The 21,409-nt window shown below is 33.5% G+C and overlaps 1 protein-coding gene across 5 annotated transcripts; it reads right to left on the bottom strand.

Annotated features, from left to right (window-relative positions):
- Window positions 1-21,161, bottom strand: LOC148945778 (uncharacterized). 5 transcript variants are annotated; one of them, XM_089098072.1, is made up of 5 exons: window positions 21,136-21,158; window positions 19,606-19,693; window positions 9,171-9,284; window positions 5,675-5,845; window positions 1-4,216 (listed from the first exon to the last, which is right to left on the bottom strand). In XM_089098072.1, the coding sequence occupies exons 3-5, from the start codon at window positions 9,211-9,213 to the stop codon at window positions 2,991-2,993; spliced, it is 1,440 nt and encodes a 479-aa protein (XP_088954198.1). In that variant the 5' UTR covers window positions 9,214-9,284; window positions 19,606-19,693; window positions 21,136-21,158; the 3' UTR covers window positions 1-2,990. The 5 variants fall into 5 exon arrangements, with proteins under 5 accessions (XP_088954198.1, XP_088954200.1, XP_088954202.1 ...); XM_089098074.1 differs by lacking the exon at window positions 19,606-19,693 and having other exon boundaries at window positions 21,136-21,161; XM_089098076.1 differs by lacking the exons at window positions 19,606-19,693; window positions 21,136-21,158 and adding an exon at window positions 19,925-20,052.
- Between the last annotated feature and the right edge of the window lie 248 nt (window positions 21,162-21,409).

The raw sequence follows: 21,409 nt of genomic DNA on the forward strand, positions 1-21,409 counted from the left end.
AAGTGGATTAAAGACCATTTTCTGGTGAGAAACGGAAAAAGGAAGAAATATTCAATTTAACATGCTTTTGTGGGAAGCCATCGCAAATTATAGCACAAAAGGAGTTGTTCGCAATCCCTCCCCATTTAATATAGCCTAACTCAAAAGTGTTTCCTTTTTCAATAGTAAAACAGACAAGGGCTAACGTGAGTCACAATAAAGAACTAAAATTTCCTTATTATCTTGGCCTTCTAACACAGCCAAACAGAAAAACAAAATTGCCCTTGGCTTTTTCTACAGATATCCCTGGTAAAGGGCAAACCACAGTGTGAATAATAACTGAGCTACCAACACTGCAATTTCTGTTAAATTTTAGTATTCACTCTTATTCTATCCACTGTTTGAAGCATAGTTTTACCCAATCCGTTCTTCAAAGTAACAAATCCACAAATGAGGCTAACTCTTTTCTTCAGATTATACGCCCAAATAGTTATCTGTTACAGGGCAGTGTAAAGTAAAAACAAAAATGGCAAAATTAGCCACTGTCATTGATTTTTTCTACCAGACTTGTTTTAAAGATGGTTAGTAGTTTTTGAAAAAATACGATTTTTTTTTTATTCGAACAAATGTCAAACACGGGATAAAGCCCTAGACCTTAAAAAAAGACAACAGAACTTTCAATTTACACTCAAATTAGCACCCTTACAAAGTTTTAAGATATTTCTTTTAAGTGCCTGGAAAGTGTTTTGGCAACTTTCTGGCCATTTTCAACCTGCATTTCGAGGAGAATCAATAATTTCTTTCCCTTCCGTATTGGGGCCTCCTTAGCTAAGGGCCAATCCAAAATTTGACCTTTTTTATAGTCCATTTGTTAGAGAGAGGACAAATTTCAAACGGACCAATGCTCTGAATGATTTTTTGTGAATGAATCCCTTGTCCTAAGAATTTATGGCTGTAAGTTTCGAACTGATTAAGGAAAACAAGTCTTTGGGGGCCCTAGCCTCTCCCCCGTGCCCCAAAAACACCGGTGAATCTTTATGACAAGGAGAATAATGCCTGAAAGTTTAACAAACTTGCATCCGTTTTTCTCCACTCTATTATACATCTGCAAAGAATTGAAGTTCACATATTTACGGCCCATATCCTGGGGCCCTTGGAGGTTGTAGTTATCTATTAAAAATAAAGTTGATTGTTATGGTCTAGTCATCTTTGTGGATTTTCTTTCGTTTGTCTGTGACCCATCCCAATCTGGCCAAGAATTGCTGATGGTTGTTAGACATTGCAAACGAGAACTTCCTAGGAAGCACTATGTATACATGTTATAATTGTAGCAGATGTTAACTATCGAAAAAGAAGTATAACAAAGCGTTGGTCCGAAGAAAAATCAAAGTTAAAATCTGACAGAATAACGCATTCTTTAAGGTTCTCTGAATCAATTGTCACCTGACAATGCTGTTACCAATGTTAGACTGGTACTTTGTTGCAAGGGTTGAAGCAGCATCTTATTTTTGATGCTTAATTTTAACTAAATAAGCACCATATGTTCCCATTATGTCAAACATGCGTCCTCTTTTGAATACTGTATCTTCATTACAGTTTAATATGAAATAAAACTCCCAAAACATATTGAATTGTAACTTAATGAATTAGCACTCAAAGCCTCTCTCACATTGTGAAAGAATGGTAAGATTTAAATATTGTGAGATTATCAGCAAAATGATGACTAAGAGAAATCTATTTTAAAGAGAACAATATTTCAGGTTAGCAAACATATTAAAAAAGTTATTAAGACTTAACTTTGAGCATAACTTTGAAGCATAACTCAACTTTGAGTTTTTTTCTACAGTGCTCTTTTATGAGAAGTAGAGAAATGATACTTTTTAAAGTTATAATATTAAGATGTGGGCTTAAGAGTACTGCTTTATATGGCATTATTTGGCTTATAAGAAGAATTTTGGTTCTTATTAAAACAAACAACTTAGTATTGGTCTACTACGCTTTCAGTTGGACATCGAATGGATCGTCAAACACAGTCGGTGTGCTGCTCTCACTATAGCCAGAAACAAGACCCTAAATAAACCCTGGACTATGTTGAACACAACAAATTAGCACTTCCGGAACTCTGTTCTTCAGACCTCCCTGGGAAAGAATGTGAATAATATTTTTTAATAACAAATTCGTCAAATTTCAGATTGATCTCGGATAACCCTTTCCTTAAAATATTAAGGAAGATTAACCCCTAAAATTTTCACCAATCAAAGCATGGTCAGCAAATCAGTACAAGAAGTGTTTTAATGTTACAATAATGTAATGTGTGCTTTAGAATGCTGCTTTCTATGACATCGGCGTTCAAGAAAACTTTTTGTTATTATTTAAAAATAAAAACACTGAATATTGGGTCTATCAAGCTTTAGATTGGACATCTTATAAATCTTGAAACACAATCTGTGGGCTGCTCTTCCTAATGCCAGGAGCAAGATACTAAACAAACTATGCAATAAGTTAAACATAAGTAACTTACATTTAAAGAACTCTTTTCTGCAAACCCCTTAGGAAAGAATATCAATAACGCTTTTTCATAGCGAATTTCTTAATTTTTATAGAAAACTCAGACAGCCCTTTCCTGAAAATAATCACTCGTGTGCAAAAACTATGGAGTATCAAAAACTAAATCTTTTACCAAATCAAAACATGTTTCAGCCAATCAGCAAAAAAGAAACCCCTAAATTTTCTCAGTGGATTCACCAACATTAATAAAATTAAGTTGATTTCTAAGATTATACAGCATTAAAGGTTATACTTTTAGTCAACTACCAATATAAAGCAAGCTGTTAAACAAATATAAAAAAAAAAAAACAATATTGAAAACATATCATATTAGCTTTGCAAAGAAAGAATTGCTTTCAAAAATTCTCCTGTGAACACAAAATTATATACAACAGGAAGTTTTTCTGTAGCACAAATTCTTTGATAAATTTTAACATGAACATTTTAATAAAAATAAAACACTCTTATGCACTGACATACTCAAAGGCCTTTCCCTCAGTATGACTTTTTAGATGATGAGATAACCCAGATCTTGAAGCAAAACGTTTCTCGCATTTCTCACATTCGAAAGATTTTTCTCCAGTATGAGTTCTTTGATGATCAGAAAGGTGATTTTTTCTGCGGAATGTTTTCCCACATATACTACATTCGAATGGTTTTTCTCCAGTATGAGTTGTTTGATGATCAGTCAGGAGAACTTTTCTGTGGAATCTTTTCCCACATGTACCACATTCGAAAGGTTTTTCTCCAGTGTGAAATCTTTGATGATTAGATAAGCAGGAACTTGAAGTGAAACATTTTTTACACATATCACATTCGAAAGGTTTTTCTCCAGTATGAGTTCTTTGATGAAGAGATAAACGTGAATTTGAAATAAAACATTTGTTACATACATCACATATGAAAGGTTTATCTCCAGTATGATATCTTTGATGATTAGATAAACCTGAAGTTGAAGAAAAACATTTCTTACATACGTCAAACTCGAAAGGCTTTTCTCCAGTTTGAGTTCTTTGATGAATAGATAGATTGGTTTTTTGGCGGAATGTTTTCTCACAGATGTCGCATTCAAAAGGTTTTTCACTAGTATGAGTTTTTTGGTGACGAGATAAATTTGCCTTTGACGTAAGACGTTTCTTACATATATCACATTCGAAAGGTTTTTCTCCAGTATGAGTTTTTTGATGAATTGAAAGGTTGGATTTTTGGAGGAATGTTTTCTCACAAATATCACATTCGAATGGTTTTTCTCCCGTATGAGTTCTTTGATGATTCAACAGGTAACGCTTTCTGCGAAATCTTTTCTCACAGACGTTACATTCGAAAGGTTTTTTTCCCGCATGAGATCTGTGATGATGAGATAAATTGTTACCTGAAGTGAAACTTTTCTTACAAGCTCCTCGCTCATTAAGTCCTTTTTCGGCATTAGAGTTTTGATGATTAGATAGGTGGTCTTTACTGCGGAAAATTTCCCCACAATTATCACATTCGAAAGATTTTTCTCCCGTATGAGAAACCTCCTGTTTTGCCACATCATTTTCAGCCAATACGTAGATGTGACTTGGCATTTCACTCGGAGAACTCAAATCCATTTCGTGCTTTAGCCATATTCTTGCAAGACCTGGATGGCTTGGTAACTCGCATCCTTCTTTGCTGACATCATTGTCATAAAAAGTTGCAACAGGGAGAGCTGAAAGAACATAAAATTTACATAAAATAGATCGCCAACACTTGTGTTTTTACCTCTTTTTTTAATTTAGTGCAAAATTCATCTTTTGAGGTTTTTAGCCTTAGACAGCAATCACAAAATTCATATTATAAATTTATTATTTATACTAAATAATACAAAATTAATTAGTTATTACAGTATTTATTCTATAAAAGCTAATTTGAGGCATTAATATTATAATAGTTCGAATTCTTTATTCGTTTTCTAATTCAATAATTCAGAATTCTGGTTGTGCATCAATTTACTTTGGGGTGGGTTTGCCTATAAAAATCAATGTACTGCAATATCGATGCAGTATATTAAATACAACTTTTATCAACTAAAGTAGTTTTTTTTTTCAAATAGGTTAATTATATTTCTCTCTATATATGTTTTATATTTTGGCTATACAATAAAACATTGTAAAAAATCCGACACTATATCTAAGGTTTGTTAAGGTTGGTAAAACGACTAAATGATTTATCTTAACAGTAAATAACTGATTTATGATCAAGCTCAGTTTACTCAAATACTCCAAAGAACCGTTTCAATTTATAACTGGGATTTATTTTACTATATACATAAAAAACAAACAAACAAAATACCCCCAGAAGCAAGCTTGTGCGGGGTTTATTTTGTACTTTCCAAATTTCTGGAAGGCAAACATTTTAGGTAGCATAATGTAGGTAAGATGTGACTTACCTCTTGTTACCGCCACAAATGGGCAAAATAAATGTATATTGTGAAAAATAAAGGCGTTTCTGGTGACCAAAAGCTGATAACATAAAACAACACTAGTTACAAGAAAAAAAAAGAAAAAAAACACGAATTAAGTCTCACAGAACTGAAGCCGCGAATAACATAACAGCTATCAAAAATTTGTTATGCCACATGGAAACATTATTATAATCCTGAATACAAACAATTTTTATCTCTGTCTTTCAAATCCAAAGGCCAAATAATGCCAAGAAGACTTTCAGAAAAGTACTTTAAAAGATATAAATTAAGGTTAAGTGCGACTTCATTAAAGCGAATGATTAAACTACAAACTTGTATACTGGCATATTATGTCTATTGCGCATAGTTAAATCCAGGGATACATATGGCCCAAGCTTTGCACCAGAAACAAAAGAAAATGCGTCATACTAAAAAAATTGTAAGAGTTCTAATGAGTTCCAAAAGCTAGAAAAAACTCAAAATAAAACTAAACTTGTCGTCTTGTTCTGGGGTTTAATTGGAATACAAGGTTTTTATGTACTAATAATTAAAACCACCCAAAACAGTTTTTTACTAAATAGTTCCCTTCAAATGTAACCAGTGCACACTAATGTAAGAAACACCTATCTTTCATACCCCGCCATAATTTAAACGGAAATTCAAGATACACTTCAATTTGGACGCGCAAAAATACAGAAGAAGATCAGAATATCTGAAGCATACCTTCGTCCTCGTCAATGTTCGACTCCATTTTAACAGGATCAGCATTATGTTGAAAATCTGCAGAGACACCATGAGAAACAGAAATAAAATTCACTTCAGTTTCCGTAATTAACACAGGATATGTACTTCCAAAGATATTAGTATCATCATTTGAGGATATATCTTCAGCTTCTATAAAAATTAGAACGCTAACAACAAAACAACTTGGCTAGTCATAAAACACTTAAGATGCCAAAAATTTTTTATATGGTATGTCCGTGGAAGGAACAAAGGTCAATTGATCATCTCAGCATCAAGACTTCGTAAATATATACGAAAAATAAAAAGTAAAGGGTTAAAAAAAAATATATTACAAGGATAATGGCCAATTATTGCAAATTCAGTCAAAAACGTCTGTATCCTTCCCAATAACATATACTATATGTAAACAATAGGCAAGTTTTGCAACTTGTAGCCCTTCCTCGGGTGGTTATGGAGGGTCGAGTCACCCCCAAAGACATAGTTGTTGGACCTTCAATCTTTACTGAACAAAATGAGCATCTCACAATTTTGATGTGGATGGCTTTGCGATAAAAAGGGCTTGAGAGAGGGGAAGTTGCCATCCAATTGTTTTAGTTGCTTAAATAAACAACTAGAACTTAAAATTGTTTTATCAAATGAACCTTCTCCCAATCTTCTAGGACCATTGATTTGATACCATCCCCGAGAAGAACAAAGAAAAAAAAAATGAATGAAAACACATCCATGATCTTTCTTTTGACAGAAAGCTCCTATATAAATAGATAGTATAGGAGAGTAAAATAGATTAAAGATAGGAGTGACATTCTCTGATATGCTGAATCAGATGGTACAAATTTCAATTTTGGAGAATGTTTTCCACCTTCGTCAAAAATCATGCAAGTTTTCTTAGGCTAATTGCTTTTGATGGGTAACATTAAACTTAGTGAATCTTATATATTTGAGATCAGCATAAAAAACCAATTCTTTGATGTATCTATTATAGTCTGTTACCACTGTTTATTTTATCATAGGCAGCGCAATCGCGCTGCCTAAGTAAAGAACGATGTTGGCACAATGTATAATTTTTTTTTATTTAGACCAGGGCACTTCGTATCAAAAGAATTGTCGTAGAAACTTCCAAAAGGGCTCATTCGATTAGAAATTGGAGTGGCTTGTGCCCTTTTTAATAGTCGAAAGTGATTAAAAGGCAACTAACACCCCTTCCACTCACCATATCCCCAAAGACATCCAATAAAAATTTTGAGATTTTGTTCAGCGTCGTTGATTTCCAGACAGAACTTATGTTTTTGAGGAGGACACTCCCCCACAGCTCTAAGGGCAAGAATAGTAAGTTCTGCCCTAGGGGCATATATGTTTTTTTTATAGAAAGCGTTGTCGTAGAAACTTCAAAAAAGGCTCATTGGATTGGAAATTCAAAAGGCCAGTGCCCTTTTTAATAGTCGAAAGTGATTGGAGGGCAACTAACACCCCTCTCCCGTCCACCTTTTCCCCAAACATATCCAATCAAAATTTTGAGATAGCCATTTTGTTCAACGTAGTCGATAGTTCTAGAAATTAGGTCTTTGTGGATGACAACCCCCCTGAGCCCTAAGGGCAAGGGTTGTAAGTTATGCCCTGGGTGCATATTTGGTTTTTTATAGAAAGCGTTGTCTTAGAAAGTTCAAAAGGGGCTCATTTGATTGAAAATCGAAATGGCTATTGGCCTTTTTGATAGTCGAAAGTAATTGGAAGGCCACTAACACACCTTCCACACCCACCATTTACCCAAATACATCCACTCGAAATTTTGAGATAGCCATTTTGTCCTACGTACTTGAAATGTCCGGAAATAAAATCTTTGAGATTGACACTCCCCCCACAGCCCTCAGACTAAGGGTTGTAAATTATGCCCTGGGGGCATATAAGGTTTCTATTGAAAGCTTTGTCATAGAAACTATAAAAAGTTAAGTTATACCCTGGGGGCATATAAGGTTTTTAAGGAAAGCGTTGTCGTAGAAACTTCAAATGGGCTCATTCGATTGGAAATTAAAAGGGCTAGTGCCCTTTTTAATAGTCGAAAGTGATTGGAAGGCTTGACATTTTTATAGTAAAGACCGATGTGGGTACAGTGTATTATTATTATATTTTTTTTACCAGGGCCCTTCGTATCGAAAGAGTCGTCGTAGGAACTTCGAAAAGGGCTCATTTGATTGAAAATAGAAAGGGCTAATGACCTTTTTAATAGTCGAAACTGATTGGAGGGCAGCTAGTCTTCCTCCCACGCCCATCCTCCCATTTGCCAAAAATTTAACAAAATCAAAATAGCGTAGGTGTATCCAAGCTATCAAAGAGAGTAAACATATTTTTTTTGCGAATGGTATCAAGTTTTCTATTTCAGGTCAACTAGAGAAGGTATGAAACTAAATTAAACACTACTATTTGTGTCCAGATTTTTGAAAGGGTGTATGGTGTTAAAAATTGCAAATTTCTCCAGCATACAAATAGCAAGCCAACCTATAAAGTCTTAAAAAAACGAAAATATTTAAACTATTATTTTCGTTTTCCCTGACAAGGCTATGTCGATATAAAACGAACATAAATTAATTAATAAAACTTTTTCCACAAAATAAGTTTTTCAAAGAAAAGTAAAGAACTCCATTAAACCAAAAATGAGCAAAAATAAAATAAAATAATCTACCAAGCTTGAAACTACCACAAATCAGCATCGATAAATAAATGAAACCCAAAACGAACAGAAATAACAATAAATAACCGAATCAAACTCAAAACGAGCAGAAATTAACATGATTAGGGCTCAAAACCGCTAAGGCCAGAACATAATTTGCACTTTCCTGAAAAAATACAAATAAATGTGCATTGTCAGTTTAATATACATATTAATTTTAATTTTGCTCGTTTTTGGTTTAATGGAGTTCTTTACTTTTTTTTGAAAAACTTATTTTGTGGAAAATGTTTTTTAATTAATTTGAAAGAAAAGCAGTAATTTTATAAGAATTCTTTAAACTAAAACAAACTCTTCTTACATGTGAGGGAGTTTAAATTCTAGACTCTCCCCTACATAGATAAAATTTTAATTAAAACATAGCATATTCTTTACTAAGATTATAATTAGTATCTCCAATAACATGATACTTTAGAATAAAGAGTGGGGAGTTTGGGGAACGGGTAAATTTTGACATACACAAGCTTGGTAAAGAATAGATTGGAATGGTTTAACGAAAGCTGAAGTCCTAGACATAAATTGAAACATTTATACTTTAAAAAAATGTTAATTACTTATTTGGATGGTAACCATTTATCAAGTCGCTTAAAAAAAAAAAAAATAAAAAATGATTAGGTTATACAGTTTGTTTAATGTATTTTTGAACTTAAAGTAGCAGACATATGCGGGCAATGGTAACAACTCCCTCAATTTTTAAACAAAAGTAGCACAAATAAGCAGCAAATTGGCTAAGCCACCCATAGTACCAATTACCTTGCTTAACAGCAGTGATGTCAGACAGCATGGGTGTTTCCATAGTTGACCAATTGAGTCAAATACACAGTTAGTCTCTTTTGACTCTTCCCAGTGGTTAGAAATCTCCAAAATCTAAACGATTAATGAATTACTATATGACAAGATTATATGGTACTGTATGTACCATCATTATTTTCAAAAGGAGATGAAAGAGCACAAAACTTAGGAAATAGTTGGAAGATACAAGAATAAATATATCATATTTTCAAAAGGAGAAAATATTTTCATATTTTCAAAAGGAGATGAAAGAGCACAAAACTTAGGAAATAGTTGGAAGATACAAGAATAAATATATCATATTTTCAAAAGGAGAAAATATTTTCATATTTTCAAAAGGAGATGAAAGAGCACAAAACTTAGGAAATAGTTGGAAGATACAAGCATAAAAAGTGTAGAAGTTTTCAATACCAATTTAACTACATTCAAGACCAATTTATTTACAATCTGATTTTCATAGCAACTATTGGCAATACAAATGATTTTATTTTAAATATACTAGATTTTTGTCAACCCAAGAATAACCTATTGTAAATCTTAAGTTTCTATCCAAACTTTACAACTCAAAAAGATAAAAGAGAAAAATTCTTTTGGACAGATCTCATCCTAGTATATAGTAATTAGTACTTGCTATTTACAGCACTTTTCGCTTATTACAACAATTCATTTATTTAGCTGGTCCTATTGCAGCAATGTGTTTTTAAAAGTCACTTGGCTGTATTTAGAGCATTTTGGCAAAATGTTAGCACCTTACAAGCAAGCCAGACTAAGCCCCCTAAACCTGAAAGCTTACAACCGGCATGCATTGATAGGTGCCGGTAGGGAAGGGAGGCAAACCCTTCTCTGTTGGAAAAGAAAAAACTATATATTGGGCACAAAGCTGATGTGTATTTTCCCATTGAATTTTTTTTGCTGTGTGCCAGAGATATCAAATTTTAATGAAGCTTACATCATTACTAAGTGCGAATTTTACTTTTTTTCAATTAAACAGAGCAGAACTTTATTTTAAAGTTCGGGATAGGGCAGCCCCTAAAACTATTCTAGCATACCTGCTAGGACAACGCTAAAAATCAGTTCAAAGGATATATCATTTGGGCAATTTGTCAGCTGTGGGATTTCCCTGTGGTGTTGTCCGTTTTTATTCAAAACATTGCCGACACAGGGGAAATAAAATTCCATTGTCTTTTCAATAAAATTTCATAGTTAAATCACAGATTCTCAATAGCTCTCCTAACTAATGGATGAATAGAATTGAGCTTGCTTTCTTTAAAACTTATAGATTAACAAAAGAGAAGAAAGGCAAACATTTTATCTCGGCCATGTCTAACTCAGTAATTTCAATAATTTCCAAGAATTCTTGGCAAGCATTCTAGTTTGTTCCTCATTTTCAAAAAAGCATAACCGACATTATTATTGTTATTATGATTTTTTTTGATTTTTTTTAGAAACGATATTCAAAGAAGAATTAAAATTATAGCTGATAGCTCGTCACAACCTAGAAACCTAGAAACCGGGAGTCAATTTCAAGAAATTATTGTATAGCAGCTAGTTGAAGAATCTCTTCACAAACTTTCTTATAGCACCATGCGTCTCCTTTCAAGCGTTTCCTTCGAATTCCAACAGCACATCAGCACAAAGACACTTTGTCTTTTTACTCTGCTCTGTCTTTGAGCAGTGAAAGATTTATTTTGAAATTAAAATTCATTTCAAAAATCATTATGTAGTGTAAAAGCACCAGATAACTTGCATAGTTTAATTCCCATTAATGTTGCTACAACCAGCTTGCAAAATGTTAGATATACAGAAAAAGAGCAAACCCATCCCATGCACAAAATTAGTTCAAACCCTCCAAAATGGAAAATTATTTACAACCCTGAATTCTCTTACTTATTTATTAATAAGCAATTATTTAAATTATTCCTTTATTAATTTATCTATCTAACTGAACTAATGAATTGATTACTTCATCAACTGATTTAATTATGATTCTCTGGGAGAATGGGTGATAAATATTTATTTGAAATTACTTTTAATCATAAGCCCAGATGGGCCTATGAGACAGATAGAAAAGAAATGTGACATCAAAAGTGCGAAGTGGTTATAAACAAAAATTCATATGAAACTGGCTCAAGAACACAGTAGTACACAAGAGCACAGAATGAATAAACGTTCAGTGAATATTAGGTTAAACGATAAGTCATGCAATAAGATTGACCCATAATTAGAGAAAAAGTCCCACATCAAAACAAGGTAAAAATCTTAAAAAACAATAAAATTAGTAAATTAATAAACAAATAAAAAAGTTAATAAAAACACAAAAAGAGAAACACCAATAACAACGGAAGAACTGGTATGGATAATAAAAAACGTAAACTATTGGAAGGCTTAAAAAATTACTTCAGTCATGTATAGGTTTGTAATAAAAAAAGAAATAAGATATGATTGTCAACCAAAACAAATGCTTAAAAATATGAACATGGTATGAGGCCAAACAAAGTTCTTCAGATGGTAAATAAAACCTTGCATCTGAAAGTAAAACTTGCAATTTTAATTTTTTTTTTCAATTGTTTTTCATCTGAAATACTATTAGAAATAGTAACCATAATAATTTCTCTTGTTATACAGAAAGCACCTGTAAAATTTGACAGCTATGATTTCATCAGGTGGAACCTGATATTTAAACACCAAAAATCTCTCATCTATTTTACATGTTCAGTGAAATTTGGACAGTCAGCTATATTTTGACAGGGTCTTTTGCTATCTGTCAAAAATTTCAACAAAGTTACCACAAGGTATCTGGAGCTCCTTCTGTGTCAAAACAGGACACTGACTGAATTGAATAATCTTGTCTTATCTGGGTGTACTGGATAAAGTGAGCACATATCTCATCATCAAAATCTAACAATGGCGTCAAGAGTTGGTGCTCCAAGTCAAGGCTAAGCAGAGTTATCATGTTTTGTCCAAAAATTTCTACAGTGCTTCCAAAATTACACCATCAAATCATTGGTACCCTTTACCTTATACTTTTTTTTTTTAGCTAGATGGAAATTGAACACATCTCTTAATTTTTTTTATATGCTCTATCCAAATATAATAGTTGTTTCTGGGGCAAAGTTTATCTTGATCCCTAAATGGGGCACTAAAAAGGTAACTTGTTACATTGCCTAGTAGTTTTCACACTAAGATAAAATTAAAAATTAGAAGAATTAGTTACATAAAAGTAAAATAAAAAATTGGTTAAAAACCAATTAAGATTTAAAAATTAGCTTTTAAACAATCCCTTAAATAGTACTTAATGTTTTAGAGTCCTGCTAACAACAAGAGAAAAAAAAACAGAAAAAAACAAAGGGGATGTATCAGTGCTAACAATGCAAAAATGTAATTTTCCTTATTACTCAAGAGAGGAGGGGGGGGGAGAACATTTCCTCTTCAGTGTTCAACAATGGTGAACTTTTTGTTTTACTATGATGTCTTTTACAAGAAAGTTCAGTCTCTTTCAAACAATTCCTTCAAATTTCTTTTTAAAATAATATTTTGTGGCAAAGGTAAAAAATTGAGGGTAAATTTGAAGCAGTTTATATTATCGGCCTACAAATCAAGTAAACAAACCACTTGAGGCCTTTTTATGTTCTTTTTTAATATAATAATGATTTTATTCAGAAATTAAACTTTAAGTTCTTTACAGACCCACAAAAATGTTTTGATACTGCTTATATACTGCTGCTAGCATCACTCCCGTTTAAACTAGTTTACCCAATGAATTGACTAAGACAAAATTGGGAGCCAGCAAACATGGGAAATATATAATTTTCACTATAAATTTGCACTTGAGAGGGAAGGGGTAAAAGATAGAGTAGCTGCAGTTGAAATGTCTTCATTATAATTATTATACCCATTATGAAGGAAGAATCACTGTTTCTAACCCTTCTATATAGTCAAAAATAAGAGAAAAAGGTATAATCTTTGAGGGTTTGTAATAGGCTTAAAATTATATTTTTTACCCATCAAAGGCTATGAGCCTGAAAAAATGTTGCCTGATTTTTGAGAAAAAAAAAACAAACCGGAAAACACCCCCAAAAAGTCATAGCCTATTCTTAATGAAAATCACACCATCAGATTTAGCATATCAGCGATCCCTACTGTAGAGGTTACAAGCTCATATCTGCAAAAAAGTGGAATTTTGTAATTTTTTGCCACAAGAAAGATCATGTATGCACATTTATTTCTTCTTTTTTCCCCAGGGGTGATTGTATTGACCCAGTAGTCCTAGAATATTGGGAAAGGACTAATTCAAACAGAAATAAAAATTTCTAGTGCCCTTTCTAAGTGACTAAAAAGATTGGAGGGCAACTAGCCCCCCTCCCTTGCCCCTTTTCTCTAAAATTTGTGTGATCAAAATTTTTAGATAGCCATTTTGCTTAGCATAGTTGAAACCCTGAATAACTATGCCTTTGGAGATGCCTTTGGATTCTATGATGATGCAGTGGATTCATGGATGAGTCTCAACCCTGGTAAAATTTTCAATATTTATAATATTACTGCTTGCATTGGATCTGCACATACTCAAGCCATGACTCCTACTAACATATTATCAGCATTTTGATCAACTGAAATATGTCCTTATGACTGGCCCATTTTTACAGATGAAGACTTTCTGCCATCATCTGTTGCTGATTGTCCTGCCCCTAACTGTTTGTCCACCAACAATGACACACCTTTGCCTTCAACTTCAGCACAGTTTTCTAGCCATGCTTCTACTGTATATGTCATTACTCCAACCATAATATCTTACAGTGATACCATCATTCCACAAATTAACTCTAGCACTATTTTAATCACTCCTACAACTCCAGTTAAAGAAGTTACCAGTTGTGCAAGTGATAACACCTACCACAGTCCTGAAGAAGTATTTGGTTATCCAAAAGCAGGACCACAAAAGACCATTCAAAACAGACATGAAAAGGGTTACAGACTTACAGCTACTGAAACCCCTGAAAAAATTAGACTGGAAGAAAAATGCAAGAAAGAGACTTTTAAAGAAGGTTAAATGTGCTGAGCCAGCAAAAAAGGTCAGAATAGATCTTTGGTCAACTCAAAATGTAAAAGTGATAGCAAGGAAGACTGACAATCCATTGCCTGATAAAATAAATGATTCACAAAGTTTTTTGGATCTTGACTCAGGTGAAAGTTGTTCATCTCTCTCTGATCTTTCAACAAATGCCCAGAAACTCCAAGCTGGGACATTCATCCTCTGCCAATTCAGTTTAAAAAACATCATCTTCTTTTACATTGGTAACATTGTTGAAAAACTAAGTGGTAATGAAGATGGTGACTACAAAGTTTCTTACTTGAGGAAATCTCAAAATATGTGGGAAAATTTATCTATCCTTCTGTGACTGATATAGATGATGAACTATAACAAAATAGTTGCTGTTTTTCCTTTTCCAACTGTTACCAAGGGAACAACCTCCAGGCAAAAAACCTTTGTCTTTTAAAGTCAAGCTAAGAGGTGGCATTTGTTGAGTTCAAAACAACTTCTCATTATCTATGTATTTGTACTTTACTATGCATTTTCAATAAATTTGTTTAAAACAAGAAATTGTTTATAATTCATATATGAGGGCTATTCACAACCTAGGGAACGCTTCCATCTGACACTGCTAGGTGCATGGCAATCATGTAGGTTTTGGTGTGAGCCTGCTCATAGCTTAAGTTGGCATCCAGCCTTGAGAACAAGAACATCTCCATGCTGCCTGTTTTCCCAATATTCCAATTTAAAATGTGTGCTGCAACTTCAAATCCCGCCAGTTGTGAAGTGCTACAGTTGTGAAGTAATACAGTTTTTGTTAGCAAAAAACCAATAGAAATTCATTGGCAACTGTATAGCAACAACGTAATGAATGAAAGTTAAGTGCAAAAATGGTGTATCCGGTTTAATAAATGGCCAAACCAATGTGCATGATGATGAGAGGAGTGGAGACCCAAGCATTGTGACAGACAATCTTCTTGCCAAAGTTGATGAGAAGATTTGTAAAAACCAACGCTTCACAATAATGGAGCTTTTGCTTTGCTTCCCACAAGTGTCATGGACTTTGTTGTTTGAAATTGTGACTCAAAAGCTTGGCTAACATAAATTTTGTGCAAGATGGGTGCCAAAATGCTTACAGACCTCCATAAAGGTCAGCAAATCGGAGCAGCCTTAACATTTCTTGATGCCTATCACACCCATGGTGATTCTTTACTGGATCAAATTGCAACAGGTGACAAGATGTGGGTAAAGCATGTAAATTGCGAGACAAAATTGCAGTCTATGGAGTGGGGGCACACAAGTTCCCCCAAAAAACCAAAAACAATTTTGCAAATCTTGTCAGTGAGGAAGATTACGGCTACTGTTTTTTGGGATAGGCAAGGTGTGCTGCTTATTGACTTTCTTGATTGTGGTTCAACAATCAACTCTGATTGGTACTGCCAAACATTGCACAAGCTTAGAAGAGCAGTACAAAACAAGTGCCTAGGAAAGTTATCATCAAAAATTTTGTTATTTCATGACAATGCCCAACCTCACATGGCAAATCAAACTGCAGAACTTCTTTACTCATTCAAATGGGAGATTTTCCCACATCCACCCTACAGTCCCAACCTAGCACTGAGTGATTTTCACTTGTTCCCAAAGATGAAGAACTGGCTAGCAACACAGCATTTTGATAATGACAACAAGCTCCAGGCATGCATCACTGTATGGCTGAGATCACAGGTGGTGGATTTCTATGATGAAGGAATTTCAAAGCTTGTCCACTGCTACAATAAGTGCCTTAATATGTTTGGTAACTATGTGAAAAAATTGCATTTAAGTCAATCTTTCACATCTATATAATAAAATATTTTTCCTGTACCTAGTTTTTGTTTTATTACAAAACGTTCCCTAGTTTCTGAATAGCCCTTGTAATATACCAACCTTGCCAAGGGGTGTCCCAACCTGGACTTAATGCCTGCCCAGGTTGGGACAGAAATGTTGTTTTTATTTCAAAAAGTTGATTTACTGACAACAAACTTCTCATTCTGAAGAATGAAAGTGTAGGCCTATGTCAGTATAATTATGCTTCGACTCCTGTGCCAGCAGATTGACCAAACGCCGCCGATGAGAAGCCCAATTTGACCACTGTCGAGGTGTCACTACGCCACCGCCGGCACACGCGGCGGCGTTCGGCTGACTTTAAGTTAATTTTGTGGCTAGTCTTTATTGCATCAACCACAAAGGAGCTTTTCTTTCTTGTGTGGTTTAGTATTTCAATTTACCTGATTAGGAATCAAGCAGGGCTTGCACTATCCCTGAATTTTCAGGTATTTCCCCAAAAATCTATGCATCACACCAAAAAAAAAAAATCAAAAATCAAACAATCATGGTGCCACCCCTAGCAATTTATCACCTGTGACTTTCCCTGCCAACTATTACTTTGCATACCATAATTCTTCACTACTCTCTTGTTTGTTAATTTTCATCTCTTTTGTTACTTTGCATAAAAACCAGATAGATGCAATATGCAATTGCAAATATTGCAATATACACAGTTCTTCATATGTTGACAAAAAAAGCATCATCTTTATGAAATGAGTTTAAATCATTTTGAATGCAGTTTCCCAATTGCTATTTCTTACATCATTTGTAGTCAAGAATTTTATTTGCAAGTTAAATAGAATTATAGAACATAGTTACTACTATACAGCTTCAACCTTCAATTGGATTTTGAAATTGATAGCCAACAGATTGTTTCTACAGCTGAATTGTAAGTTTGCAGAATTTTTTTTTCTTTTGCTGTTTTTAGAGGAGATTTTCTTAATGTTTAATACTCAATTGTTGAATGCCTGATAGATTAAAGAAAATATTTTACCCCCCCCCCCCAAAAAAAAAACCTTCAATTGAGACAAAATTTAGCAATAGTCTAAGCTATGTACCAGGTTGGGGAACTAAAGATTGAAACGAAAGTTACCAAAAAAATATGATTTATAAAAAAAATTGTAAATTATTGCCTCTTGGGGGGGGGATAGGGGGCTATCATTTTCAAATGATCATACCTCATTGTTTCATTGAAAGCAGGGATGCCAAAAATATAATAATTTTTTCATTCAAAGTGGAGACAGAAGAAAATGATATCAAATTCCCTGGGAAGCCATTGAAATATTTTGATAGACCCAGGGCCACCCATTAGGACTTGTTCATTTTCTTGGGTATTTTGCTATTTCTCATAGGCTACTGGCCTAATTTGGCTTTTGTGTGTGCTCCCTTTTAATTAGATTCTTTGGATCTTATTGAATGCCATGGCAAATCTATGACTCAGTTTTCCATAATTTAAGTGATAGTACCTTGATTTTTTCTATTGAAAGCAGGGATGCCAAAAAGTTGACAAAAATTAAAACAAGATTTTCATGATTTATACTTGATACAGCACTTGTATAGTTTTATTGTCCAAAGGGAATGGGACAAATGCATCCAACCCATTTTTTTCTTATTGATGAAACAAGTTTACTTTGAAAACATGCACTCATAAGAACCAGGCAGATTCACACTAAAACAAATTGGTGTGACAAAAGCAATATACATCCCCACCTAACATTGTGCTTGAGTGACAATGGCACCCTTGGTCCAGTGCCCAAGTTACATTAAAAGGCCAGGTCATAATAAAAGCTTTTACCTTGGGAGGTTCAAGGAGGTGTCTTTGACAGTCTTATGACCTCAGGGTACTAGATCTTGCAACATTCTTACATATATATATAGTGGTTTAAAAAATTCGATCACCCCACAAATGATGACCAAAAATATGCACAAATATAACAAATGTTACATTTGGAACATTAGAACACTTTTTTCAAAGCTTTGAAGAAAAGCAAAAAAGGCTAAATACCCTTAACTACGCTTGAAAGCTATTTTAAAAAGAAACTCTTTGGAGACTTCCATTGATACAACCAAAGCAGAAGCTTTGAGCCTGGGTGGGGATCAAAGAGGAGTCTTTGAGTATTTTGACCACAGGTAACTTATTGTTCCAACTTTCTCAAATTTGGTAATTTTTGTGAGCATTTGGAAATCAAAGCTTAAACTCAAGAACTGATACTAAGTCTCCTAACATTTTGCTTGGATTAAAAGCAACAAACTAGGAAGAAAATCTCAATATCTTCTTGGAGCTAGTTCAGTCTGCATATTATTTCATTTAATTACATTTAAAACAGATGAGCTTTTCTTTTTTTTTAACTAAGAAAATAGTTGGCACTTCATTTTTCTTCATACTGAATAAACTATTAAGTGTTTTTTTTTTTGTTTCAGTGTAATTGAAGTGTTCATTATGCATTTTTCAATTTAATAAATTTACTCCTTTTAGATGCAGTTTATAATTTAGCTGATATTAGGTATTTATGAGTTTATAATTTGGAATGAGTCCCCAAAAGAAAAAATGAATAATATCCAAAAGAGCAGCCAAAAGCAATAGAAAAAGCAGCAGTTCAGCCTTAGCCTACATAACATATTCTGTAAGGAAGCCAAAAAAACTTTAAAATGTATGGTTTGTTAGATTGCTATTAAAAACCAGTTTTTAATACAAGGAAGTCTTTTTTTTAATCCAAAATAGCAAAAAAAAAAAAAAAAAAAAAATCAATATCAAAGTTGCCCATTTAAAATTTTTTAAAGGTGACAAAACAGCTATAGGCAAAGGGCATTATGAAAAAATTAAGCTTCTAAGTTCAAACTTACATTCAAAGTTTTTACCCAGGTAACTAACAAATTTTGTGATACTGTACTTGAAAATTTGTATCCAGTAATGCTCAATGAAAATAACAACTAATTTTGATAATTATTTATGTTAAAAATACATAGCTAATAGATACTTCAACTATTATGCAAGGGTTCTGGAACACCACAGCCATTTTGTTTCTACCAGATTTCTACTTCTCTTGATGAATAACAAAGAAGACCAGTTTCTAGCCAGTGACTTATGAAGTTTTGAACTCATGAATAGGTTTGAATCTGTTATAAATTAAAGCTGTGATTTGTGCAACACTGATGAAAACAATAATGTTTGCAGTCAACATTGATCATGCTGGTGGTGTGCTGCCAAAATCTTACTGGCAGTACAGTGTGCTGTTTTTGGCCCAAATGCTGCCAGTCTTCCCTTATCAGCATGGCACTAGGATCTAATTATGCTGAGCTAAAGATATTAAGAAAATATTGATTAATGGTGAAGAAATGGACTTTTGGATTTTGCTGTCTCAACATGGGCTGGTTTTTCTATATCCATTGGATTATTAGCCTAATGAAAATTGATAGAAAAAATACATGAAAATGTGAAAAAACAGAAAACATGAATCATTGGTAGGCTGCTTATTGCTTGGTATAAAATAAGAGTTTTACCTTTTTTGTTAAGCTGCTTTATATAGCCCAGGGAAATATGGGGCCAAGAGATGGGCAAGGGTTGAATATTCAAAAATGCAAACCAAACCTGAAAATGTAAAATTTTCAGTCTAAAAATGTATCTCTTTTTGTTCTAGCATTTCTTCTTCTAGGGAGGCCCAATCAGGTCAATATATACCAAATCATATTATTGAGTTTCAAATAAAGTGAATACACCATTTGATGCCTTTTTTTATGCTGATTACAAATATAATAAGCATGGTATTTGTTTAGCCTTGTAACACCTCATAAGGAGACATGTTAAGAAAACAATTCTTACTTTAAAATATGTATAATGATCCTAGTTCTTATATTATCCAACGGGAGAACCTTTATCATCAAGTCTTTCCTCTAAAAATCCTTCTTTTTCAAGCTTAAAAGAAAATGTTTCCAAAACCCATGCTAAAAGTAACACAATGCTCAAGTCTTTTGAAATTGCTACGGTAAACTGCTACCAAACAAGTTGTTTTATAGATATCGTATAGCATGTGTGTCAAAAGACACGTTTGAAGAAAAAGTAGTGAAAAAAAAAATTCTGTGCATCTTTTGTAACCTAACCTAACCTGATAACTTCAATTCAAAATCAACGGATTTTTTATATAATTTTTTTTTATATTATTTCATTTCTTTTCAATGCTGTGCATATTTTGTATTTTCAGTTTTTCACCAAAAATACAACATTTTGATTTTCACCACTGCTATTAATATTTTGTATTTACGCCACTGCTATTCGCCCTTCGTCACTGCTGTTTAAAAAAAAAAAATATTAAAAAGACTGACATGAACGCTATCTATAAAAGAACTTATTAGGCGGCAATTTAAAGCGGCAATTTAAAAAGACTTAAGCATTGAATTTTCAACGTGGTGATATTTGGAAACTTTTTCTCTTTTGAGGATTTTTAGAGGAAAGACTTGATGATAAAGGTTCTCCTGTTGGATAATATAAGAACTAGGATCATTATACATATTTTAAAGTATGAATTGTTTTCTTAACATGTCTCCTTATGAGGTGTCACAAGGCTAAACAAATACCATAAGCATTTCTATCATAAATGAATTTCACCCCCCCCCCCCCCTAGATAGGCTAAACCTACCCTATCCCTGAATTGGCATATAGCCTATAGGGAGGGGGGCTGAAATTCATTTCCAATAGAAATGCTTATTATATTCGTAATCAGCATAAAAAAAGGCATTGAATGGTGTGTTCACTTTATTCCTAACTCAATATGATTTGGTATATATTGACCCCCAATCGTAGGCCTTTACCCATGTTACTATTGAGATTAATGGGAATGACAATTAGCTTACTAGGCCTAGGGCCTATTCTTTAATCAGCTAGAAATAAAAAAATTTTTTTCTCATAAGATAGGCCTATCTGTAGAAATATATTTTGAATTGTTGATTGCTATGGACTGTTTTAAGTGCAATTAAGAGCTCAAAATGAAATTTGCTTCAAAACCAATAATTATATTTGAAAAGAGCATAGCCTACAAAAGCATCAAGTGATGTATTCTTCTTCTGTTTCTTCTGTTTCAACAAACGTGGGTATTCAGTTCAGACTAGTGTTGCCTGGTTTTTGGCATAACGTATAGCCCAAACAGGAGCAATCACTAGCCAAATCACTAGCCATTATAGGGCTGTTATTGGTAAAAGGAGGAAGAAATACAATCGGCATTTAGATAACCTACACATAAGTATAAGTCAAAACCAAAAAAGAGCTGTGTGACCGAACAAAAATAACAAACCCTCCACGTATGCCGTTGTA

The sequence above is a fragment of the Artemia sp. Qi Xiang Cuo genome, chromosome 12 (assembly GCF_049724085.1).
Source record: "Artemia sp. Qi Xiang Cuo chromosome 12, ASM4972408v1, whole genome shotgun sequence".
In the NCBI taxonomy this organism is placed as follows: domain Eukaryota; kingdom Metazoa; phylum Arthropoda; class Branchiopoda; order Anostraca; family Artemiidae; genus Artemia; species Artemia sp. Qi Xiang Cuo.